We start from the raw sequence: 27,130 nt of genomic DNA on the forward strand, positions 1-27,130 counted from the left end.
TGTGTATTTGCAAATTCCGCGTTTGCAATGACTGAATGTTAAATAGACTTCCTGGGGTTTGCTTTGTTTTGCAGTTGTAGCGGGACAAGAGCAAACAGGTTATGGGGAGGGCTGAAATAAGGACATGGGGCAGCACTGAAGAGAAGACACATGACAAACAGCTAGATGAAGGAAGGGACAGCTGGAAGCAGATCTAGAAGAGGGGATTGAAACTGTTAGGAATGCTGCAAAAAAAGGCTCATGGAAAGCAGGAGTTATCCACATGGATGTGCAGTGACAGGTATCAAAATCTTCGGCAGGTCTGTAAGCTCACAGGTAAAGTAACTTGTATTCCCTGGCTTAAAACCTCAAAAATCCCAGAGACTCAATCAGCTGATCAGCTCAATGTTTGTTTCCCAAACTATAGAAACTTCCTTCCCCAACATAAGTTTTCATTTAAGGATGCTGTCAATGTTTTTGTTAGTCCTTTATGTAGAACAGAGATTTAGAAATAGAGAGTGCTGAGTTTTACTCCTGATCCTGTCACTGACTCCCTAATGAGCTTTGGGCTGCTCATGTAACCTTGCTCTGCCTGACACCCTGCCAGGAAAGCAAAAATCATGAAATATATTCACCTTTGTACATGGTAAGGAAAATAAAAACACTCATTATTGTCACTGTACAGGTATTTTTTCCTACAATGAAGTTAATGTATCGGTTAGTTAGACTTTATTATAACCTTTGCATTTTTCTTTCATCTATCTGAGTAACTTTTTGGGTTTTTTTAATGTGCAGAGGAAGAAGGGAAGAATAAAAGAAAAATCCAAGGGAATTAAGAAGAATGAAAATTATAGATGGACAAGGTTGGGGTTTTTCTCCTCTCTGCATGGTTACAATATTTTTTAATTAGTTGAGATTTTTGAAAACAGCCTAGAGATCTTAGAGCACTTGCCTTTCATTAAAATTAACGTGGAGGTGGCTCTTTCTGAACTCACTGGGGTAAGACACAGTGATTTCAGTGTCCTGGGCTCTGCACTTCTATTTTCTCTCAACTCTCTTATCTGCTTCGAGCAGTAGGTTTTCTAGGCAAGAGCTCTCAGTTGCAGAGGGCCCACCAGAGCATGGACGCTTCTCAGCTGGGGATTTCTCATGTTGCTACAATAAAAATAAAGATGAGTCGTAACTCTGAGATGTGTGCATAAACTCCCTTGGCTGCTACACCATTACGTAGTAGTTGGGTTGAAAACAGAATAATCCACCTCTTTACTCATATCAAATAACAATATTACAGAAAACTTCCTCTAGGAATAGATGAGATGCGTTCTTCAAATGAATGAACCCCCCCTGCAAGGGCTCAGCAAAACAGGCCAGGTGGCTATATCATTATGCCAACAGACTGAACGTATTAGAAGTTCTCTCTTGACCCACGTGCTCTTAAAAAAGGTTTTATTTCATTCCTCTGCACACACAGGCTTCTGTTGCAGTCTCCCTTGAGAGAGCTTTGCTTACCTCCTGGAGTCCGGAAAACATTCCCCTGCTCTTTGCACACTAATCTGCTCTGGAGGACCAGAGGTCCTCATCAAACTGCTCTGCCCTGTAATTCTTCCCTGAATGCCTGCTTTCAAAACAAGCCAAAAAGGGAAACAAATGCTTGTTCTATCAGAGGTTCTGGCATGTTACATTAAACAAGCAGGGCATGTGCAGAATATATATGTTTCGGGAAGAAAGAGATATTAGTATCAGGTTAACCTTGCTTTCTACTCAAGATCCTGTGCCTGTGTATAAATAGGCACGAGACTGGAAAAGGGCAGCAGTTAACCATTTCGTGCACAAGCATGACAAGCTGCATCTTTTTCACTCACTTAGGCACTATCATTGTAAGAGGGAACCTTATGAACTTCATACTGCCTTTCAGATGAGGATTTCAAAGTGCTCAGCAAATATAGATTTGCCATCATCATTTCACATCAATTCACTCTCGACTAGAAGACAGCCTTTTTTTAACAAGGAATGGAATTACTAGTCTGATAACAACATCTTCACCACGGTACAGGTGCCTTTTTCTCAAGTGGTGTATCCGCTATTTGAATTTCCAAGTAGTTAAGCTACATGCAGGGAGAGAACCGAAGTGACCCGAGAGTTAGTCCAGAGTGTTGTCTGTAACAATGGGTGAAGATGTTTTGAAACTTTTCTTCCATTCTTTAAGTGATAGTAGCAGTCTCAGCCTTTTCATGCTCATTTACTTAAATCCAAAGCAACAAAGGAAAAGTCCATACTGGATCTGATGACACTTGGCAATGATTCACAAGTGGAAATTTCCTTTTGGCCCTATTCAGTGATGGATTTGTATTCCATATTGTGAGACTGTATAAAGTAAACAGTTTTTACTACACAGAGCAACAGTACTATTTATGTAACTATATAATCCATAGTCCTCAAGCGACAGCATGTGCTTCAGTATTACCTCGCTGCTGTAAGATAGCTAGTCCTGTGTTTTGGAAAAAATTGAAAGCACAACTTAGCCAGCCTTTTATGAAAAGCCACAGTGGTCTACTAAAGCTGAGAGTGAGCTGAAGAAGGGGCACCGCTTGTCTCCCTCTGACTGTGCTACTGCCAACCCTGCGCATCCCAGGCATGATTTCAGAAAAGACCAACAGCGTTACCAGCATACACAGGCACCAATGTCACGCCTACGGAGGTTCTATACTTACTTATTCAGGACAGGGACAATACAGATCTGAACACTGTCACTTCAGATCCTCAACAGAAAGGACACAGGTGACATGCTCTGAGCATGACAGCTGCACGTCACAACTCATGTAATAAGCCTTCAACATAACCATGCAACACAGCTAACTTTCTTCATAGATTGTCCACCTCTTCCTGATTACCAGCAGCATTTTACACATAACGCAAAGCAGAATTTGGCCGCCAGGGACTTTCAGCATCTGGTACCACACACATGATCTCCAGTCATTCCAGACTGGGCCCAGCAAACTTCCCCTTGTATGTTGCTTGAAACGTATCTGTGATCTAGTGAAGGAAATTACTTGTGCTGAAGTTTGAACCAGCAGTGGAGTGCTTTGCTTTCTTAGTCCCCACACAGAACACCCACCAAGTCATTAGGCAGGATGAATGGAGGGCTAATTGCCGTGTTTCAGTTTATAGCGATCCCCTGTGAGATGCAGTGCGTGCCTTTAAAAGTGTTGTTCCTTGCACTGAAGTATTTACCACAGCACTCATACTTCAAATGGCAAATAATGCAACTATGGAGGCAATAATGCAACTAGCGTGGGTGGTAACCAGCCAGTTCTTCTTACACCTACAGCATATTTTGTTCCAGAAGATCATATTAATGCTATTATGGGAATTATGGAATTGTTATAATGGGACCTGCTAGGCAACACTGTGTATTTGGAAACTTAAAATAGCAATGACCATCCTAAATTTTCACTACAGCTGCTTTTCTTCTTCAATTCAGCCTGCTGGCTCTCTGCAGGTTCTCTAGTTTAATGACTGCTCACCCTTTCATGTTAACAGAAAAATACTAACTACTGGATAAGGGAGTGTATGTGTGTACTAGCAAGATCATTAGTCTGAATAAATGCGACAGCAAAGTTGCACGAGAAACGCCACAGTTAGTGGTAAGCACAAACTACAGCTTTGGATGTAAAATACTGTAATTACAAGGGATGGAGAAAGCTCCACAGTTTTTATCCCCACAGAAATCGATAGCGGTGCAGACTGCTGCTCTTTGCTGGAGCAGGGGCAGTCTGATGAAAGAGCTTATTGATTTATCCAGCTGATGCTACTGAAGTGAATAATAGACTGGAAGAGAAAGGGCTTCTAAATTAGACTCTTTCAATCCAACATTTTCCACAATATCTTTTATGTACAGCTATACAGAGATATATATTTACAAGTGAGTTTTTGTCAAAGCAACAGCCTAGTGACTCCTGGTAAGAGGGTCTGTCTACTAATTCTTTGACCTCAACTACACCCATGGTGCTAAAGTCAACCTTCAAGCTTTCACTAAAGACTGACATTAAGGGGGAAGCACCAGGGCACCTAGGAGCAGGATTTGGCTATGGTGCAGGTAAACAGCTGGCCAACACATCTCCTGGAGGGCTACGGCCACAGAGGAGAGGTGGCTGTGGCTCCCTCCTTGCCAACTGTGCAATGCCAGACCCACTGGCACGAGGGTGTTGGAAAAGTCTGCTGTGGATCCACAGGTCCCCAGGCTAGGAGAAATGTCCGTTCCAGGGCAGTCCTCACCAGCCTCAAATAATGTGGAAAGAGCCATATGTTTTAGGAATGGAAGGGGTCCTGTGTTTCTTCCTAGCTCAGCAGGCAGATTTGCTATGAATCTAGATCCACACCAGCAAAAATGTAAGTGTTCAGATTGGTTTTGCATAAACTGAGAAGGAGAAATACAGAAAGAGAGGGGGGAGAGAGAGAGCACAGCAGGCACACTGCCACCAAGTATGGCAAATCAATCTTCTCAGCAGTGATGGATCAGGGAGCAGGACTGTAAGTTTTACAGGTATATGAAACCCCGCGAGTATAAAGACACCATTTAAACATTGCCATTAAATTCCAACACTGAAGGATTATCACAGCCCCTGGAGCCAAGCGGGTCAATATGTGACTGTATATTTTTCATTACCATTTTTTATATACATATATATGAAGCAGAATAGGATTCACAACAGCCTCACCCTCTCTCCTGCTGAAGACCTCTGCTTTATACTCAGCATCCACTTTCACAAATAAAATGCAATATACCATCAACAGATAAATGAGATCCCTACAGGGCTTTTATTCTGCCATACCATTATATCTACTTTTCCACAAGATTTCTGCTTAAATGGCTCTCTTTATGCACATACACAAAGATGACATACACCTGTCTAAATATAATCTGATAGTGAAGAGCTCTTCTGTATGGGGAAATGTATCTTTTCTTCCTAATTTACCATAATGAGTTATTCACACTGCTGGAGCTAGGGGTATGTTAGCTTCCCCACTATAAAAGTCACCAAGGTGTTATACAGTAAGACGTTGCTGGATTTTTATTTTTTTTCTATCTTTACAAAAGAAAAAGAGAGGAGCTCTGAATCTCACCTTTCTGTCTTCCCCATAAAAACAAACGTTTCGAGGAATTACAGCTTTATAGGCTGCTGACATTGACTAATAGTTTTTAATGTGATGAAAGTGTTTGCGTGAGCCACACTGAAGAAGCCTTTTCTGTAAATCTGGGAAACCTCAGAGCAAATGGCCATGCTGTGCCATAGGGTAGCTCAGAGATCACTGCCAGCACAGTAGCCACCTATATGGCACTTATTCAAGAAGCAGACCTATTTATTAGCTAGTAGTGTCACTTTTCTGTCATCGTGACTATTTCAGTCACAGGTAACCTGCCTCAGAGAATAAAAATTCCTGACTCCTTTTTCATGAGAGAACTAAAAGCATTTTATGATCTGGACACATAGATACCGGATAGTTACAGCCACAACTCTTTGGGCAATGGAGAGCTGAGGCTTGACAGAGAAGTACTGCAGAGAGACAGAACGAAGGAGCAGGAGAGAGGTGTATGTGGGGATTTTGGCTCAGGTTATCGTGCTAATGAAATGTGAAAGGAAGTTTCAATGCACCAGCAGAACAGAGAAGACCTCATTTTTGGAAGGGATGGGGTGCAGAGAAGACTAATTGTTCGTCAGCATATGTCAGAACCACACTAAAAGCCTACTTGTTTTTACTTTTTGCTCTTATTAGTCACAAAGGCAGGACCATGGCATGAATAGGCACAGGCAGAAGACTTCAGTGCTAGAGCTGATCTTCATGAGGCTGCAGCACGCTGATAACTATATATGAAGTTTGCATAGGCACTGCACAGACACAGGGTACCTCCTTCTACTACAGGGCACCCCAAATTCAAAAAGGGGCATGACTGTTATATGTAGAAACACATGCACTCATCATTCCTGACAGTAAGAAGCCACAAGCTGATCTGCTTTGCCAAGTGTACTCCTTTGAAAACGCTGGCTTTGCCCTAAACCCTCTACTTTTCATTTGCATTGCCGTAAGAGTCAATGCCAAGCTTCCCCGGACAGATGCTGAGCCAGTATTAGAGAGAAGGGCTGTTTGGTGGGGAGGGCAGGGGGGAGAGGGCTCTGTTATGAGAATTTCTAATTCTTCACTGCTCATCTTCATAAACCTCAGACAGCACTACATTCATCTTCAGGGAAGAAGAGTGGGGTGCCCAGACTGGTGAGAACTGGATTAACTCATTTCTCCACCCTACAAATGATTCTGTGACTTTAGGTCATTGATGCTGATCTGCAGCTATTGCAGGTTTTCCTGCGGCCACATACATCCCAGACCCCAGAGGCGTCACAGCGGCACTTACCCTGCATGCAGAGCCCGTCAGTGCAGTTCTTGGACTGCAGCACCAGCCCCTCGCAGTCCTTTCCCCCGTTCTTCGGCGCTGGGGCCGTGCACTCCCTCCGGCGCCAGTGGGTGCACTCCGTGCCGCAGGTGGACCACTTGCTCCAGGACGTCCACTTGCCGTCCACTGAGACAAGGAAAGGACACGACTTGTTAGGGGGTACATAAAAGTGAGACCAAGTGAAAGCGATGCACGTCTTGGCACAAGCCAGCCTGCAACTCCTGGCCACTCCTGGCAAGGCAGAAGGATTGTCAGTCTGCTCTTCTTAAAGTTCTATTTCTGGCCTGTAAATGCACATTCACTCTCCCTCTCCTTTCTCTCTGCCCTGGCCCCATATCTGCTCTTTCCTCCCCTTTTTATAAACTTGTCAGCAGTTTATCTGTGCTCAAAGTGTACAAGAAAATGAGCAACAAGTCGGGAATCTGTGATTTTTTTTTTTTTTTTGGCATTTTTTAACACAGAGGTTAAAACTTGGCCAGAAATTCTTCTTTAGTAAGAAGACATTTAATGTTAAATATTTCTATTAAAAGAAATATCTAGAGTCACTGATCTACTTCACATGAGCAGAATCAGGAATGTGTTCAGCACCTTTCAAAATCCCACAAATGATTTTCAAAAGCACTAAACTGAACAGCCCAAGAACAAACTATGAAATTGTTCCAGTGACACAGCCTGAGCCAGGAGAGTCTGTCACTTGGAATAGCGACCACAGGTGAAATTTCAGCTTTTAAGTCTCACCCACCACTAAGACCCAGAGTTGGATGACCAAGCTTCACAAGCTGAAGACAACCTTACTGCCATCAATTTGAGTGGGACTGCAGAGGTAGAAAAGCACTGGACAATAGGACAGATGGCAGAACTTTGTCACAGAAAAGTCACCAACTACCTTGAGTGTCCTGAAGCAATTTTGTATTTTTCAGAAGTTTACATTTAAATACCTTTTAAAGGTATGGATACACATCTCTTTCCAGTACAAACGTCTTTGTATTTGAAGTCAGGTAAACACGTGCCTCAAATTTAACATCCACACCCCAGATGCTTCACTTGCTGTGACAGTTAGACTGAACAGACATTGCAAATATATTTACATCACAGTTGCTTTCTATATTCAAATTCCAGGCCTTTTCCAGAGCTTTCAACCTTTATCTCCTACAATTTGAAGCTCTGAATGTTCCCCAAATCCCCTGAATTACCAGGGCTGAGACACCAGTGCAAGCTGCGTGCAAAAGAAGGGCTGAATCCCTTGCTGCTCGATATAATGTGCTCACTATTTTATCTACTTACGTAATATAATTTCATATTCATTCACTGAAATGTTGGATTTGTTAATAAAGAGAAGGAGGCTTTTGTAACTAATAGTGTTCTCCTGAAATGACTGGTGAAACACAAACTATTTATCTAGGGCTATGTACTGTTCATACTGAACCTGGACACAGAGTGGTGCAAGCTATTTTCTGAACACTCTGGCCCTCGCAGAAGGCACCACCGTTGAGTGGGGCAGGATTGGTGCAGGTCCTCGTACGCTTCTGAAAGCCTCTCCCGCATCGGCTGTTACACACTGACCACTCAGTCCAGGTAGACCAGCCTCCGTTCACTGAAAAGCAAGAGAGAAATTATGATTGCGTAAGCAAGCCATCCTGGTCAGCCCAAAGGTGCCTCCGGCTCTGTGTTATGCTGCTTCCAACAGCAGTCACAAGTGACGGCTGGGAAGAGCATGAGAAGCAACACTGAACAGACACAAACCCATGTCTCCAACGTACCGAATGTACAGCATGCCAGAAGTCATTGTACAAGTCAAAGAAATGCTGATGCTGAATGAAAAACACCATTTGATGACTATTAGAGCTGGCAGGTGACCTGCCTTCTCCTGAAAACCAACCCGACCCAGCACTAAGCACTTAGTGGTGTGTGCATGGCCAAAATCTCTGCACGTTCAGAAAGCACCCACAGCTCTGCCAGCCAGAAGCCTGCACTCTGAAAGCTGCACCATCTTCCAAACGGAGATAACCTGCACTCCAGCTCATTCTCAGATGTACCCATCACCTATGCATGCTGAGAGACCCCCATGCTTTGATTAGAAATTGATAATTTTCTTTCCCTTTCTCTCCAGAAAGAGATTTCAGGATGTCAGGACAACTTCACTCACACCTCTGTGGACGTAGCTGGTGCATATGAATGTCCCAGCACTTCCATAACAGATATTTAAGCTGTTTAGAGTGAACTCACACTAAATGCATTTTTATTATTGGACTTCAGGAAGATATTTATCTCTGGGAGGATATTTATGCTGACTCTCTTTTTCACCCACCTCAATTTCTGGGATAGATGGATGGATGAAGAAGGAGCTGTGCTGCTCTATGTAATGTCATCGCCATTGGGTATGGATAACACACCAACTGCTCAGATTCCCTAAACCCAAATGTTTGTGATATGACACAACCCTTAAGCAGCTCTGGTAGCAAAATCCATAAAAATGGCTGCTCCCCTACATATGTCTCTTGACTGCACTGTTGAAAAAAATGCCGTATATGTATGAAGAAGAGTCGCAGTATGCCTACATCTTTATGTTTCTGCCTTCATCACAGTTACAAAACACAGTGCTCTTGCATGGTCCATCCTTCAATATCACAAACACTGCTAATCAACTCAATTCAGTCAGTTTTCTATAAAAACTGAACTAAAGGCCCTCATTGTAATTTCAGGGAAGCAACTGCTTACAATTAAATCTAACTGCTACCCTGAATATGAAATGAATATTAGGGATAATCATAGGGATTTTTTCCTACTTGTCTATCCTATAATTAAGCTGATTGTAAGGAACACCAGGACAGTCAGCTGGCACATCATCAGAGCAGGTTTTGTTCTGCTGGATACCCCCGCCTGGGACACATTGGGGCAGTAACTTTGCAGGGGAAAAGGCTTGGACTGGTGGGGCAGAGCTCCAGCGCAACGCAGGCTGGAAGAGACCCCAGGAGGGCATCTCATCGGGCCCCTCCCCAGCCAAAGCACAGCCAGCCTCAACATTCTATCAGGACTGTGGATGCAGACACAGAATAACGTTATCCTATGCTTTGTATTCCCCTGACATTTATTTTTAAGCTAGGTTGTGTGCCTATGAACTGCAGTCCCAGAGTGCTTTGCTACTTTGCCCCTGACATCAGAGCATGTTTTGGTAGTAGACACCAAAAATAAGTTTATTTAAAGAGATATAAGAAGATGGAAGATTCTGCTGAGCTCTGACACTCTTACCAGTATCTGGAAGCACAAACTTCCTTTCAGTTTTACTCTTATTTCTGAAAAGCGTCACTAAGAACATGAGATGCGTTGGTAGAAAGCAATGCCTTGGACACTCCTGCTGGAGGAACTGCCCTAACGGCTCCTTGCTGCCTCCAGCCGGCGTGTGTTATGGCAAGGGGAGCAACCGCCTTCTCTTCAATGAGGCAACCGGCTGTTTGTGTAGGTGCCTGTTCCTCCTTCAACGCCATTGTCTGTCACCAATAAGCCAAGCCATCAGACCTGTACTTCTGAGTGTTTTCAGTAATGAACCCTGACTGCAGTCCCTGCATATGGCTGCAAGTCAACAGGCAGCACAGGCGGCCCAGCCTGGACACTGACCGCAGTAACAGCTGCATACAGGCATTTTGCATCCCCCTCCTGCCCCACCTCTCGCTTTGAGTGTGTGTCCATCCATGTGCAGTGGGACAAGGCATCACTTACCATAGACAATCACAGTTGCCGTGGTGCTCTTCCTTTTGGCCACAATGTTTTTGGCGACACAAGTGTAATTGGCCGTGTCAGAAAGCCGGGCTTGCTTGATGATCAGGTTGTGATCAATGGTGATGTAAAAATTTCGGTCTTCCACGGGATCAATCACCTCTTCGTTCTTCAACCACTCAACCTTGGGGTTTCAAAGGGCCAGAGGGGAGGCAGTGAGTCAGCACCAGGTCACACCACAACGGGCACAGTATCTGTGATTACATTGCTCATCCCAGAAAGCGCTATGAGTCAAGGCACATCACGAAGGACTCACCTAAGACGTGCTGCCAACCGAAATAAAACGTCACGGCAGAAACACGGGAGAACACCCTTCACGCCTACCCTTTCCTTCAGGTCCCCTTCCCTCTCACCTGTCCACACAACAGCTGTCTTGCCTTGCCTTGAAAATATCAATGCATTTTCAAAGGCTGCCAGCTACTGTACAGAGACAAATAGCTGATCTATGCTTTCAGAGTCTCAGGCAAGGTATAAGGAAGGGGTGATACTTTAGGACCGTATCTACAAACAGAAAATTCCCTTACAACATCAGAAACCCTAAACCAGCAGAGTTCTCACCCATTCTTTTGCATGTCTTGTCTAATTAGGCAGTTAATAATGCAGTAACCTTGTATGTACCTGCCTGGGGTCTAACACAATGAGGCCCTATACCAGAGTAAGTCACACTAACAAATTACAAACACGTCAATGTTTTTAAGTATACGTGCACTCACATGTACATGCATGTTATTGTTTTGCTGCAATCAGGATTAAACAAAATAGAGACAGTTACCAAGGAAATAGGGAATCACAAAGACTACATCAGTGCTTATTTTTCCCTTTTCTTTATGTAAGCTATATTTTATTTTAATAAAGCGTAATTTCCTTGGTTACACAGAAAAATATTTTCATATGTGATTTTTAATCTAGACAATGTTCTCTTTATTGCCTTCCTAAAGAAACACCCTATTATATCCCAGCTGACTGCTGTGAGCCACTCTAATATAATTTGGCTGCAAATCTAGTAGCTTGTTTTCATTTGAACCAAGCGTGCTCTGAAGGACAGGACTGGGGCCCTGGATGGATCAAAGCCGGGCCTTCATGTCACTGGATCACTTCAGCTTGTGCCCAGGATTTAATTAAAGGAAGAAAAACATAAACACAATCAACCCGCTGGACCCGCGAGGTGCTAACTGCCAAGACCTGCTCTCACAAACCCCACTTTTCCAAAGACATTTGAGGAACTGCCCGAGCATTGACATACCCCAAACCAACAGAGAACCTGCTCCCCCCTGAGACAGCCGTCCAGACCGCCCCAAGCCGTGGGGAGAAAACCAATAGCCTCTCCCGGTGTTAAACACAGAGGGCTCAATTCATCCCCGGATGGAGCCGGTCCAGCACTGCAAGATGAGCGCTGGCGGACGTGGGCTTGGATTCCAGCTGCCCACCGCCTGCTCCCCATCTTTAGCCCTACTTTAAGCAGCTCCAGCTCCCCTACCCCAGTTTGGATGGATGTGCATCAGGTGTGAGCTGCTTCCAAAGCATACACCTTAGTGAATGTAAAGGCACTGCCCCGAGGAAGGCTTGATTTAAACCCTCCTCTCCCACAGCAGATCGCTGCAGTGTGTGGTAGCCTCACAACTATCGATACTGTATAGCTTAAAATTGGTGGTGCAAAAAGGGCTGTGGAAATGGATACGTGTGTCTGCGAGGAACAGGGAAGGAAGAAAAAAGACATAAAACTTTGGAGGCTGTGTTTCTGTCACTACAACACTCATGTTTTACCATGGAAGATACAAGCTTAGTCAATAACCTGGTTTTCCTTGCCAGGATGTTCTTCCTCCTTTCTTGAATCCTAATAGGTATCAGGTATAATCAAGACAGACAGATTCCTGTACAGTCAATGGCAATATTTAGCTCCTTCCTCACCCACAGGTCAAGTCTGCATGCATCCCAGACTGATAAATAAGCCAGAAGCTTACCTCTCCTCCAGCGGTAGGCTGCCACTTAACCCCTGCCTCTCAGACAAACAAAACATCTTTCTTCGGTTTTAATATCATTATTTATTTCTGGGATGGAGCACAGACTTGTGTTAGGACTCTAAAAGATGCTACATGCGCTGCGACAGCTGTGTACCAACCTTCAAATCCACCTGCACTTCTCCTATGCTCTGCACATTGAGGACATCAGGATGTCAGTGAGGACAAGACTACAGTCATCCCATGGTCTAAGGCTCAGTCCAAAATGTTTCTGGTATGCCCATCCAAGCACATACTCCAGCAGCCCTCGGCACTATGCAAGGCTCCATGCTTAAGCATGCAGTTCTCTTTTTCCAGTACTCTGCAACACTTTCTCTCTCCACAAAAGCACACCCATGCATATTCATTCTGGGTCTCAGCTGATTAGACAAAACTAAAGCTACGAGCACTAAATTCCCTTTCATCCCTGCAAAAACACTGAACATGATATGAAAACAGGAGTTGCCAATATCAGAAAAAAGAAGATACTCTGTATAATTCAGTATACAGCCTCTGGCTCTTCACCAAATCTCTCAGGAAAAAGATCCTTCTCACCTAATGGCTCACAGAATTTGCTAACGATAGAACATTAAGTTTGTAGAACAACAGGATGTCTTTTTTCTGAAAAATCTGTTTTGCCAGGACATTGGTACTGTGTGCGCATGTCTAAACTCCATCTCTTTTATAAGATGCATCTTTAACATGTCTAATTCAGTCTTCTTCTGGCATCCAGTTTTTTATGATGTCATGAGTCTGTTCATGTAGCAAATGATAACGTCACCAAATCTGAAGGGAGAAACTGATGGATGATTTGACAAGAGACAGGAGTCTCCTTTCGTATACACTTTAGCCATCAGTAGAGCAACACAAAAAAGAGCACACCGCTCCAGCGGATGTGTTTTCTCCCTCAGTCCTTGTAGAAATGATAACTAGTTAAACACACTACAACATGTAAATGAAACTTTTGTTGGTACTTATTTTCAGTTACTAACAGCCTCACTTTTTCCGGTGCAGCTGACTGCAGTGCTCAGCACCTCCAAACTTCAGATTTATTTTTTTGAGGAAACCAGAATAGGTGGGAGCAGGGTTGTTCTGTCATGTAAGTAGGAAGAGATCAAGTGTCAAATACAAAAGAGAAGAGAACAAAGCGGAACGAGACAGTGTGATTTATGAATGACAAGTATGCAAACTGTTATTACAGAAGTTAAAAGCAACGATCTCTTTTGATGCCATGTCATTCCCCAACGTGCAGCCCCCTCGCTGAAGTAGGCTGTTAATCCAGTCAATGCAGAAACTTATCCTGAATTTAATTCCGCTGCCTGAACAATGGTGACTGGTGCCCTGGGGAAACCACCATGCTCACAACAAGGCTGGCAGATGAGGTACCGGACATATATGTGCCAGAGACCTGCACCCCTCCAGGCGAGTGGACAGAGGGGCAGCAGGATACCCATGGGCACTTCAAAGTGCACAAGATGCCCGTCTGCAGGGTCATACCAAATCATGACCTCATGGCTCCATTTTTCAACGCTCTGGAGAAGATGTTTCTAGAGTAGATGTTTGCTTTTGCCTAAGTATTGAGGATGTATGTTTACTGGCTATAGTCATAATGATTCTTGAACAGGTACCTAGCTCTATTTATTCAATTAAATCAGGCACATCCCTCTAACTGTTATTAATAAGTGTACGGATGGTTGTGCATATACGTAGAAAAAGCCTGGGCATCAGTTTTTCCTTATCGTAACAGAAATCATTTAATTGGCAACAGCACTGCCATGAAGGATGGGGTAAGTGTTCCCTCATGGAGACGACAGCTATGGAAAATTACAACAATGTGCAATTGTTTTTTCTTACATACCAGCCCCTGGAACAAAGCAGGCATGAAATCCCCATTTCTTTTTTTAGTTTTCCACTCAAGAAGGTATTTTTGTTATATGTTTGCAAACTGACTAGCAAGAGAAGGCCCCTCTGTAAAGGTGTGAGCGCAGTGAATGAAATCCTGACTCACAGCAACTGTGGATGCTGAGAAGCTGGAGCACACCCGAAGTCAGCTACCTTTCGGTCAGAGCTCCTTACTCCTCTGGATGCAATTTGCAGAGCAGTGAGGCACACGGCTCCTGCTAGCTGTGCTGGATCTGCACGTCCAGTGCTGCTAACACGCTGGCAAGCCTGCCACGAGACTGAGCCGTCCCCGTGACCGGCTGAGGAAGTGCACGATCCAAGGCGTCTGTAATTTAGAGCAACATACCTTGTAGCGTCTTTTCTGTCATCCCGCTCCCCGGTGAGAGACAGATGTGTTGTCTCTAATTATTTGCTGATTGGTATCTGGAGATACATTAACATAATTGGCACATTTGTTCTAATTAACAGAGGGAACCTGCCACATGCCACCCAACGTGAAAAGCCAGACCATCATCAAGAACAGAAAACCCGCAATCACTGCCCTGGCTATACCTTGGAGCTGCAGCCAGACCTGTGCTGCTGCAGGATGTTTCCAGCAGCAGCCTGAAATAAGGCAGCACACGCAGAGACTAAGACTTGCAAAGCCAGGCCAGGCTTCTGTGCAGACTAAATGAACGCAGGGAACATAAATCACACAAGTGATTACATACGCAGGAAAACCTATTACGGAAGCTAATTGCTGACACAAATTTAGCCATACCAAGTTACTAGCATTACTAGACACTTAAATCTCTTGGCACACTTGCATATGCATGACTGTTTTAGAAACTGGTAGAGCAGAAGCACGTCTGCTCCAAAAGAAACCCAAGAATGGAAACGGGATACGAGCTCATCTAGATCCTCCCCTCCTGATCGTACGAGTTGTTCCTTACGCGTCTCACAATCTCAGGAGGAAAGTCAGCAGGGTGTGAGTCCTGGATCCTGGTCTCTCATTGCCTCCTCCGCACCAACCTGGGCTAGAGTCATCTTCAGAGCGGGGAGCACCTGCCGAAAACAGCAAGTCTTCTACCCTCTAGACACAGGCAAAGCCCTCCGGTGCAATTCTCCAGAAGAAACAAGTTGCAAACGGCTGGGAGCAGCGACAGATTTGCCTCGATAAAAGGCGACTTAGGATTCTGGGAGGCGAGACCATTGCACCCCTGCCTTCCCTGTGCCTGGCTGACACGGCAGGATCGCTTTCCATCTTGTCCCCCAACCACACCAGTGTTGTGGCTGGCGTTCTCTGCAGCCGTGCCAACCGTTCATGGCGGCATGGCTCGCCTTGTCGCAGTCCCTGCTGAGCTCACATCGCCTCCAACAGCCACAGGGAAATCACAGCTCCCCTGCTTCATGTGAATTGTAACAAAAGACACGCATCCCATACCATATTGATAGTAAGGGCACACATACACATGCCAGTAAGAATAAAACATTTGTGAAGCTCACTACTGATTTGGACACAGTACAAGACGCGCAAGTGAGACTGAGAAAACTTTAGCAGTTTTCATACGGGCTATTGAGCCAGCAGCTATTTCAGGTACCTTGAGACTTGAGTGCCTCTTTGAAGAATGTTATTTGATTTTTGGATTTGCTTTCAAATGTACACTTTCATCACAGCAACTGCCCACTGAAGAGGATGTTTTCCTCCATGTACTACTTGCTGGAAATAGATTTCGTACCCGTTTAAGGTTAAAAAAAAAAAAAGAAAAAAAAAGGGTAGTCTCCAAAGAGGCTGAAATTACAGCTGAGAGACTGCAAAACGCATATTGAGAATGAGACAGCAAATGCAAACCACCATGACATTTTGTTCAGTCGTTGCTACTGTGCTTCTGCTGCCAATAAGGGGAATTTGTGTTCCTGCTGTGGAAACACTTCCTTAATTGCACATATATCCAGTTTTCTGCTTGAGTACTAAAATCTACACAGGGTGTACGTACAGCTGCTGGATGTCTCCGGCCCTGTTACAGCTTCGCTTTATGCACAATGGGGAAGTGAAGCCTCACAGAAGAAACTTCAAAGGCTGAGGTGGACTGGTAGCAGCAGATGGAGAACTTTATTTCATAGAGCCTCAAATTGAAATACCGATCACAGCATTATTAACCGCAAACCATGGAGGCTGCCATGTGGCCACCAGGAGTTGCTGAGCTTCCTTTCCCACCTGAAAGAGGGACTTGAGCTGGAGGTCCCATGGCTCACGTGTGTTGGTTGGCACTTTTGGCACCATGTGGGCATGTGGACTCCCCAGTCCCTGAAGCAACTGGGAGGAGTCTGTTTGGAAACAGCTTTAAACAAGTTACCAAAGTGATGTCTGCAGTTGTTTGGTTGGATGGATAGATGGATCTCATTCTTCACAGCACAGAGCTATACGCTTTTCAGGATCATTAAATTCAATAAGGGAACAGGATGTTGGGGAGTGGCTGCAGTCCCTGAGGACGGCCCCTTTCCCATTCTCCCTGAAAGTTGCATAGTGCCTGTCGTCGTACAGACAACTCCTCCTACCAGTTTTAAAAGGCATACAGGATTTTGTCCAGGTTACACTTTTTAGTGAAAGAAAAGCATCAGCTCTAGAAGCGCATGGAAATTCCCGAGCAAAACCCAGCAAAACCTGATCAAACAACTCTTCAGTGACAGCTGATGCGTGCTCTGCAGACTGCATTTTGGAAATACCTCCGTTAAAACATGGGAGCATCGTAATTCTTCATGCCTAAGGTGAGCACTGCATCTGAAGAAGTTACTGCCAGAGGAACTGACCAAGCCAAACGCTATCACCAGGTGACTGAGGGTGCTGGTAAGAACCGGGGGCTCTGCAAAGCCCTGCCGGAGGTAACTCTCACACTTCAGGCACTATGAGGCCTGTTGGCTATAGGGAGCAAGAATCAGTTGGTGTCAAAGTAGGACCTGATGGACTAATCTTGTAGGCATACAGAATAGTATCTCCAGGATGAGGAGCTATCTTCTCTAAGGGGAAAGTTGGGAGGTACGCTCATCTACCTCATCAAAAAATGCAGCTAAAAGCTGTGTCCCACACTGCCTATCTTCCAAAAAGAGGCGTAAGGTAAAATGCTGCATTTTCTGAGGATAGCCTGAAGAGGAGAGGCAGTTTGTGTTAGCTAAACCAGCATCCCAGAGCCATCTTCACCACAAAAAGCAAACTGTAGAGAGGATAAGCTACCAAGGTTCATGTCAATGCTCTTGTAGAAAATCTCCCATTGTAATATTTTATGGAGGAACTAGAAACCTGACCGTTCTCCAGTCGCACAGATCATCCTTGCCTGTGGTCAGATCCAATCATACAGCAACTTGATTCACTTAGGAGCATGCTCTGCCCTCACATCGGCATCAATGGAACTGCACTAGAAAGGAAAAGTATAGGGGTAGATCCCATAGAAAATTCAGGTCCTAAAAAGACTTGGTCCTGCAAGAAGACCTGTGCTTCTTGGCATGGGTTTCTGCACTGTGGAAATGAACTGGTAGGAAATGTAAAAATAAGGCCAGCTAATAAGCTAGGAGTCAGCGTATTTCCCAGGAAAGCACAAGACCCAGATGCAAGCCTATCCTCAAGCAGGGGATTGTAACCTACCTCTCACGCTTCTTAGAAGAGTGCCCTGACCACCCACCAGTAGATTGGGGTGTAAAAAGTACGTAAAAAGGAACAGAAAGGTATGGGACCAGACACTGACAATTACGGGGAGCTTTATCGTGTACTTTCGGAGAAGGACAGGCCTGCATTGCCAGACCTTACCCAATGGCTCTCCAGGGCAAAATGAATGAGCAGTCCTCATTCATTTTGGGCTGTGCTCCTTCTGCACACAAACCCGCCTCCCCCTCCCCGCTCTTCCTCCCATTGACACTCACAGGCAGTTCTGCTGTATGTTGCAAGGCACTGCAAAGGACAGTGTCACTTCCCAGCTAATTAGTATTTGTGGCCACAAACTCCTCTACTCGCCTCTCTTAGAGCTCACTTTCCTGCCAGGAATATAAAACACTGCCTCAGCGACACACACCTGCATGGAAATGCATACACATGAACTCCCAATTAAGGGATAACTGCTGCAAAACATAAGTGGCTCTCATGAAACAAAGCAAACAGCGGTCGTATTAATAATCAATTAGATGGAGCTGCCACCTGATGCTGCCTATTTGGAGAAGTCCCCAGCTTCCACCAGCTTTTGCCGGTGCAAGAGCAGCTGAATAACATCTGTGTCACAGTCATCTTGACTCGGCAAAACACTCTATTCTGTGTCTTGACTGAGGGATGCTTTTCCCCTTGCTCTAGTTCCTCACTAAAGCCATGAATGTGGATAAATATCACATCCAGTTTTAAACCCAACTGGGTCACCAAACTGTACGTTACACCCTGTTCTGCAATTAAACTACTCTGTGAAACACCTCAATTATAATTAAAAAAGCAATTATCCCCCTGTTAAAGGCGCCGCAAATCATACATTTCAATGCAAAAGTTCGTCTGGCAGCTTATGGTATATTAACCAATCTTACATCTCATTGATGTTTTGATCTATAACCTATCGCAATGAGCTAATTTGATGTGACTTGGTGTCTCTAACTGTATTTCATCATGTGCAATACGATGCTGGCATCTTTCAAAGAACAAATTAAATGAGCTAAGGGGTTAATTGCTAATAACTCTGCCATTACTGTTGGAACGCCACAGAATGGGGTCCTTCCTGCCTTCTCAGGTTAGGTTTGAAAAAATGCACACACAGAAGAGAGTGGAATTGAAATGGATGTTTCTGTTGACACTGGGGAGCTGCAACTGTCTGATTTCCACTGAGCACCAGCAGCTCCCACCGAGTCCGGTGGGTCAGACTGTTTATCTCACCACCTTATCCCCATTGAGGAAAAGCAGAAGGCAGGAAAGCATGGAGCTAGGGCAGGGTGTTGTTTGTTTTATGTCCGTTCTTTTTTTCTTTTTTTTCACAGCAGGAATATGTGAGTTTGCCCCTTCACTCCTCAGCTACGTGTGGAAACCTCAGTGTAACAGCACCTGTGCTGGTCCTTCTGCTGCTTGCCTGGGCCACGCATTGGAAAAGACAAAACATTTACCCGGCTGTTTCAGAACCTGTAGGTAGGTTCAGCTTGATATTGGCTATAAGACTGGGAGTGGGGAGGCATGCCATGGTGCAGCTGGCAGTGATGCTGTTGAGGCTGGTGGGCAGGGGTATATGGCCGCAGAGAAGCTAATCTGGTTTTCCCAGAGACCAAGCAAACCTTTGGTTCCTTACTTTGTCCCAAGTGAACAAGCAAGGCGTACTTTGATTTGACCTCAGGCCATGAGGCTGGTGTATTTTAACACACCTTCTTCTATTTGGATCTTGGGCTTTTTTTTTAGTGGCTGTGATCTCAGCCTACTCTAATGCTTGTCATGTCCTAGTGTATCTGAGGGACTGGTAACTGCTGCCTTAAAAGCTTTGCCTGCCCATCTCTGTCTTTGTCCTTCTTGCCCTCTGGAGCAGCTGTATCCTGCTATGTGGTTCAGCTTTTCAGTAATAGTAAGATCTGCTCTAGCATTGATCCATAAGAGCTTGACACAGTTAATTGCAATTAAATATGCTGGGAATGATAGGACTAAATTCCCCAGCTACTGAAAAGAGGACAGAATGTATCCCTGAGTGTGGTTGTTCCCACCACTTTAAAATACCAGGAAAAAAACAAAATGAAGGGAGAGAATAAAATCAAAGAGAAAAAGCAAGGGGAAGATGCTGGGACTCTGGACTCCAGCACTACATTACACTGGATGCGTATTTTGTACAGTTTCACAGTGTAAGCTTTTCTTCCTCTGTTTTGGTGTTAAATCCAGTGACTACTTCAGAAGCCAGTAAGTGGAAAAAAAAACCCAAACCAAACCAAAACACAGTGCCCAGAGTGGGAAGAGTCTGAGGTGCATGCTCACCAAAGCATTTGGAAATGCTACTCACAGCTGCAGCATATGCATTACCCTACTCTACTTGGAATCAAAGCATTCTTTCAACAAGATGGAAAATAGCCTCAGCCTGCTGCCTGCCTTCTCCCAAGTCCTTTCTTACTTAGTTACCTGTACCATCATATCAGAAACTTCTCCAAACAAATAAACGAAATCTTAAACAAAGAACTCATTCATCTCTAAATTAAAATAATCATGTAATCCTTCAACCCACCAAGTTACCTTTCATCTTTCCATTTTTTTAGATTTATCTTACCAGCTTCAGCAAGTGGCTGTAATAAAGTGTCACATTAAGGTATTCATATTCATTAGTGTTCAGGTCTTTGTTCTTTTAATAGTGTTGGAAAGAATCTACAAAGAGGCTGTATTAGGCGGCTGTCCAATCTGGGTGTTTGATCTCCTTCTGACTTCAAAAGTCAGAAGAGGAAAAAAACCAACATTGAGAACAGTTCTTTTGAATGTCAGACGGGGAATATATGATTTCTGAGCCTGCCAAGTGTTAATTGGTGTCTGCCCCAACCATGGTACAAATAAGATTCAGAGCCAGTTAATGTACAGTCATGAATCTCGGCTATTGACAGAGTGAGCCAGGATACTAGAAGGCAGGAAAAAGTGCAATTATTATGAGAGCAGCTCACAGAGGATCTTTTCAGAGATCACTTCCATGCATCATGTTACATCATGCTGTTTGGGTCCCAGCCGCCTGACTGGGCATTACAGACCTTTTCAAGGGAACAACCGGACTGGCTGCTGAAATTTCAGAGGTGCTTGTAACACTTCATTCAAACAAACTACTCGTCACCATCAATCTCTGTTTCTAGCAAAGTTAATGAAGTTCCCCAGTACTACCCTGCACCGCCTGAACAACATATCCCATTGCAAACACTCCTGTCATGGCACAATGGCAAGTTGATCTGATGCAAAGAAGCATCAGAAAGGAAAATTAAAAAATTGCTGCTAAGTTGCTGAGGAAAGCCAACTGATTAATATTACAGTTGTCAGCAAGCTGGCTCGGCAGACCTAAACACTCTTTACAGTTTTGGCGGTCTTAACGGGGAAAGAAAACAGCCTACAGAAGAAGAAAATGTGAAAAATCTTCTATGCTAATTATTCCTTCTGATGTTTGTGGACATGTTTCTGCAATTCCGATTAAATCTAAACTTGGGTTAGATGGGGAGATAACACTTTAAGCTTCATCTCCTGAGAAATCAGTCATCAGCGCTGAGTGACAACCACTTTGCTACTTAGCCATGACAGTCTAACTCACCTTAACGTAAATTGGCAACAGTTTCTTCTGTGCGTGGCAGAGGAAAACCGAGGAGAATTCAGATAGGGGAATTACCATCATTAACAATTTTTCTCTTAACAGCCACAGTGGATTTAGGATTTCAGAGGCCTCCCTGTGACTCAGAGACCCCCCTCCCATGAGCAATGAGTCTGAAGCTGGAGCCGTCGCTGCACTTAGGGGAGCTCCTGTTCACGGGGACACCCACTGCTGTCAGTGGGCACAGATTTTGCTGAAGGGTTGGCTCGCTCCTGCCAGGTGGAGGGCAGGCTATCCACTCCGGGTTTACTTAAATGCCAGTAGGAAAACCAGACGAGCCCCTGGAGATGGATTATTAGGCAGACACATCCCCGACTTGCCCCCACCTCATGCTGCTTCACCTGGGAGCCTGTACTGGGCCACAGTACATACTCTTGTGCCGAGCTGGCTGGCTGGTGTACACACGAGCACGTGCACAAACATGTGAGGGAAATATAATCTGGCAAACTAAAAATTAAAACTTCTTCATACTACGCTTGAAAGGTGCCTCTCAGAATAAGTGAAATGTTTTTTTCTTTAAAAGGAAAAGGAAAGATAGTAGGCTGGTATTAATATGCTCCACCAGCTACGTGTCCTTTGGATGCCAGATATAACTGTGATTTTTGAAAAGGAAGAAAAAACTGAAACCAAACCGCCTGCAGCTCTGCCCAGCAAGGCACCACAATGCAAAGCCATTAATCAGTTCCCGATCAATCTTGCCTACGAGCAGCAGTCAGTCAGCTTTCCATTACCACCCATTCATCATGCCATGCCCTAACTCACTGCACCATTAGCCACCGATCAGGTCTTAGGATGTCCAAGTGCCAGGACACTGCTGTTGCTGCTCACCTCGGCTACTGGGATGCCTTCAGGGGGACGGCACTGGAGCAGGACCTCTTGCTCGAGGGACACTTCTTTCCCCAAGGGCTCCTGCTCGAAAGTTTTCCGGAGATCTGGGGAGGGAGAAGGAGAAGAAAAAGAATTAGTAGTATTAATAGCTGGTCATTTAAATTACATTTGATTGCCATATTGCATAAATGCGAGAAATCTTCCTAAACAGAGAAAATAGCATTTCTGCTCCCTGGAAAGTGAAGCACTTAAAAAAGACTGGGACATATTTTCACTTCATTCCAACATTAAGAGGTCAAAGGTTTCATAGTGGATTTGTTATTTATATTGTGGTAGAGCATGTGAACCCAGCGAGGATCCAAGACCTCACTGTAGAAGGTCATGTCCAGACACAGAACAAAAAGCGAAACAAGTCCCTTCTTCAGATAATTTACGTTTGGTAAACTATACCAGTGATGTACTAAAGAAGGTTATGGAAAATTAAATAAATCTGTAAAACTACAGCACATAAGCTGAGTTGCCTTAAACTCATGGATGAAAGTGCTCATGCTGCGATTTAATGTACTTTTAGTTTATAAGCATTAACTTTACAGCTTTAGCTAATTTGTCTTCACCTTATCATTATCCCTGTAGCACTAAACAGATAATAATAATAATAATCGTAATGGGGAGCTGAACCATGCTTGGATCCCTGCACAGCACCACAGAAATGTGGCAGGCAGAGAGGGCATTGAATGTGTCTCCAAATGTCACACCAGTTCATCATACTGGACAGCTGTGCACTCTGGCTTTTTTGCATGCTTCTGTAATATCTTTGCGTTGGTGGTAAAATGGACTTGAGAAGTTCCCTCCTTAAGACTGGCTCCATATTTCTGCCACGGACTGGCACCTTCTCCGCTGTGCCAGGGAGGACGGAGTTTGGGAGAACAGAGCATTCAGCCCCAGTAGCGACTGGGGATATTTCTCCCTGCTGCTGGTTCCTGCTGCAAACGGACATGTTCAAAGTCACATCGGAGAGCTGGCCTGACTTTAAAAAAACCCTTGCAAAAAAGTTATTGTTATTTTACTTTTTGTTCTGAAGTCAGACCAGTTCCCTATGCCAGCTCACGGTGAGGTTGCACAAATACTTGTGTCATATTGGTAACAAGTCATATGGGAACAATTTAAAAGCCAAATATTTCATATTTTGAAGCCAAAACCTGCAGCTGTGCTGGAAAACAGATCACTGAATTGAACCAGTTTACAAATAAACCATCCAAAGAGTTATTTTTCATCTAGATTACCTCCAAGATCTGATTTACAGTTGACCCCACAAGGAACTGCATCAGCACTACCAAAAGGCAAAACCTGCGGCAGGCAAATGCACAGATGGAAAAGAAGATGGGGTGTCTGCCACCAAAATCAGCTCCTCTGAAACTCGCCTTTGGATAGCACGAGACCTCTGTCTCTTAGTCTATATCAGGAAAATGTGGTGGTTCAACAACCTGGAATTAAATGTCAATCTAATTGTACCATGGAAAAGCTGTGTCATAGCTGGAGATGCTGATTTTAACTTAAGCTGATAATGTGGTAAACTTCTAACATCCTTAAACTCATGCGCTACCCTAGTGAAACTGAGACTTCTCTGTTCTTCCCCTGCACTGCAGGCACGAGAGGAGTGACCCCAAACCCCACTCCCTCCCCATCACTGGCATTCCTGCTCCCTCCGGCACACAGGGCAGGGATGCTGAGAGCCCCTCTGATGGGACGGCCACAGTTTAGGGCACAGAAAGATAAGCTTTGGCAGATCTTACTGTGGCGATATAAGAAATTACTGCCTCCAGCTGTCTGCTTGTTTGGGGGTTACCCTCTGTCGAAAGGAAGCACATGCCAATGTCACAGCTACCTCACTACAAAATCCACCATTTTAACCTCAGTTGTTGATGAAGGGCGCTTTAAACTACAACACCGGATAACTTATGGCAAAGAGGAGGAGCAAACATCTGGAAGTGATCATTTCTTAGGATGACATGCCAAGCCTTCACCAGACTGTGCCTGTCAGCATCCTTGTCACATTGGAGTTATTCCAGGCCAGCAAGGCTTGTTCATGTGAGAGCAACCACAGCAAGACAACCAGCCAGATTACGTCAGTGTCCAATGTCTGTACGTAGCTCCCACCGCGTTGCCAGCTCCAGCATCACCAGCCCACCAGCTTCATCCCACCCTCTCTGACAGGCTAACCAGGGGACATTTGGGTTGTACGGCTCAATTTGAGTAAAACCAAAACCCTCCAGGTGCCCTGTGGGTGGGAGTCATTCCAAGGACAAAATGCTGAGTTTCGGCTTGCTGTACTTCTGCATGTTAAACATGGAGATGAGCAGCTCTTTCAGGAGCTGGTGCGTTTCTTGGGATGTGACATTGGCTCAGGCTCCTCACACATCCTGTGGGCTTGATAGGTATCCTGGGCACACATAATGCCAGGTTAACGCAGTTAGCTTTAAATTAGCAAATAACTGGGGTTACATTGCTAGCAGTACCCATATGATCATATTATTGCTAGTTCCACAGGTATTTCCAAAAGAAGAGAATTACCTCCACATCAAGTACACTTTAGTGCATCTAGCAGGTACACATACATGCATGGTGCAGACAATTATAACAGATGTATCGTGCTCTAATATCATGGCTGAGGATAAATGAGAAAGTTACTGTGCTGGTAATAGAAGCATATAAGCACAGTAATAAATAGTATATTAGTAATAGCTTTCAGGTGTTCAGATATGGAGGGACGAAGACAGGAGACGCAGATTAGATAGCTAATAATCTGAGTTTTTTCCTTGGCATGTTGATTTACTGTCCTGCCTACCTTTCTGAAACATTAATAGAGCTCTGAAGTTCTCCATAGCCTCACATGCACAATAATCACCTCTCTCATAAAGCACTTGCCTTTAAAAAAAACCCCAAATTTTAGTGCATACAAAAGTAAATAGCATTGGTCTCAAAATGTGTAATAACAGTAAAAAATCCCACTTTAACCTCTTTATTATCAACAGTTGGAATTGCTGGGTGTGAACAGCCCCTCTTCCCTGGGAACTGTTGCAGTGGGGCTGCCACAGGTGAAATGAACCCTGTGGGACCCCAGCTCCCCCCTGCCCACAGAGCCTTGCTGCGTGTGGACGCTTTAACAGCGCCGTTGGATTCAAGGGGGTCAATGATCCACAAACTAAAAATACACTAAGTAGGGGCCTTGACGTAATGGTAATGTTCTCAAAGGAGCCATTAGATACTACTGAGTAAATGACACTAATTTGTGGGGGGAAAAAAAAAGTACATAATTGTGTACTTACAAGATTGGGAGCTCTTATACCCTATTCTGTTGGCTCCCTCCCACATGTTCACAGCTTTATTCCACCAGAACTACCCACCACCTCCCGCCGCAGCCATGCCACCTACAAATAGCTACAGATGGCAGCTGTGCAGGGCAGGTTTTAGCTAACCAAGCATAAGGTTTGCTGGTTGTAACAGACAAACAAGTTAACAAGGTGTTTTTTTAAGTGATGAAGTAGCGGAGGGCCTGCACAAACAGCTTTGTCACCTGCTCCAAATATCATGAAACACCCTGCTGGGACAGCAATGGGTTTTGAAATTACTGCTTTTTTTCTATGGCCCTTGCTACGATTTCTGTGGATAACAACAACGTCCTTCTGATTCTTCAATATTCAGCTTTGTTTGCCATTTAACAATTATAGTCATCATGGCAACTTCACACTGTTGACCAGGAGTGGGTGAGCTTGCTAATGTACTGAGGGACTTTGGATCTTTTCCAAGCAGAGTATTTTCAATAACTTTTTTCACTTTTTCAAAGTGTCATATAAGTTACAATTGCTTGCAAGCAAGGACAGAAGGGGTACATTTTCCCAGCGAATCGTAAAAGACGAATAAAATACGTCCCATTTACAAAAAAAAAAAGTTTTAACAATCTTCAGAAAATATGCCTGAAAAAGCAAAACAATAAAACATTTGATCCATTCTGGGTCAGGACCTCTTTGTCTGTGAAGAGGCAGTGTGAATTATTAAAGCCTCAGGTCGGCAGCAGCCCTGCTAATGCGACACTGAGAGCGAGCCTTCTCTACCCTCACCTTCAATAGGGAGAGACACAAGAGAAAGGCAGTTGCACCTTCTTTCCATTATTATTTGGTAATGTAGAATAATCCTGGATTGTCCGTGTTAGCAATACCCTTCCTCCCTTTCTACAGGTAATATTGCTGCCACAGCTCATCTCTTCCGGAGTGGAGTGAGCCCTCATGGACAGTGAGGCTGAAGGGTTCGTTTTGTTTTTCTCACCAGCTCTCTCACGTATTTCACCCAGCTGCAGGTGGGGATGTCACCGACAGGCTCAGGGGACAGCCTGCACCCCCATCAGACATTTTCCCCCACCTCTAACTTCCCTTCAAGGCTGTCTTCATAAAAAGAAACCAAGGAGAAGAATTAAAATTCTGGTCTGCCACCTTGAGCCAGACTCTATTTTCTTTACTAATGCATAGTCTTAGTAAATTCAGAGGGGGCTCTTGCGGCATATATCGCAGCACATTTACAGCATACTTAAGATGAGACTTTCCTCCAAGACTCCTGAAATACTCCTGCACAACCCTCTCTGGTAAGGACAGATGGCTGCATTCAGAGCGGCATTGAAATGAGAGAATTTCCACAAGCATAAAACTGAAATAGTATAATGGGAAATCAGAATCTCAGTGTACACCATATTGTTAGCTTTATTCCTGAATCACTATGCTTTTTGGGGAGAAGGGCATTAGATCTTAATTTTTATGCATTGCTAAATGACTTCCTCTTACATTTAATGTATTTTTAACTTACAAACCACTCAGAAGTTGCATTTTCGCCTGCTAAAGGTTATAGTT

The 27,130-nt window shown here is 44.3% G+C and overlaps 1 protein-coding gene across 1 annotated transcript in view; it reads right to left on the bottom strand.

Annotated features, from left to right (window-relative positions):
* The window catches only part of UNC5C (unc-5 netrin receptor C), a 258,605-nt gene that overhangs the window by 37,900 nt on the left and 193,575 nt on the right, over positions 1 to 27,130 (bottom strand). The window contains exons 4-7 of the mRNA XM_050895802.1: positions 22,233 to 22,336; positions 10,145 to 10,325; positions 7,854 to 8,021; positions 6,389 to 6,553 (exon numbers count right to left, since the gene is read on the bottom strand). Of these exons, the coding sequence (XP_050751759.1) occupies positions 6,389 to 6,553; positions 7,854 to 8,021; positions 10,145 to 10,325; positions 22,233 to 22,336 (618 nt within the window). The remainder of the gene's footprint in view (positions 1 to 6,388; positions 6,554 to 7,853; positions 8,022 to 10,144; positions 10,326 to 22,232; positions 22,337 to 27,130) is intronic.

This window comes from Gymnogyps californianus, chromosome 4 (genome assembly GCF_018139145.2).
Source record: "Gymnogyps californianus isolate 813 chromosome 4, ASM1813914v2, whole genome shotgun sequence".
NCBI lineage: Eukaryota > Metazoa > Chordata > Aves > Accipitriformes > Cathartidae > Gymnogyps > Gymnogyps californianus.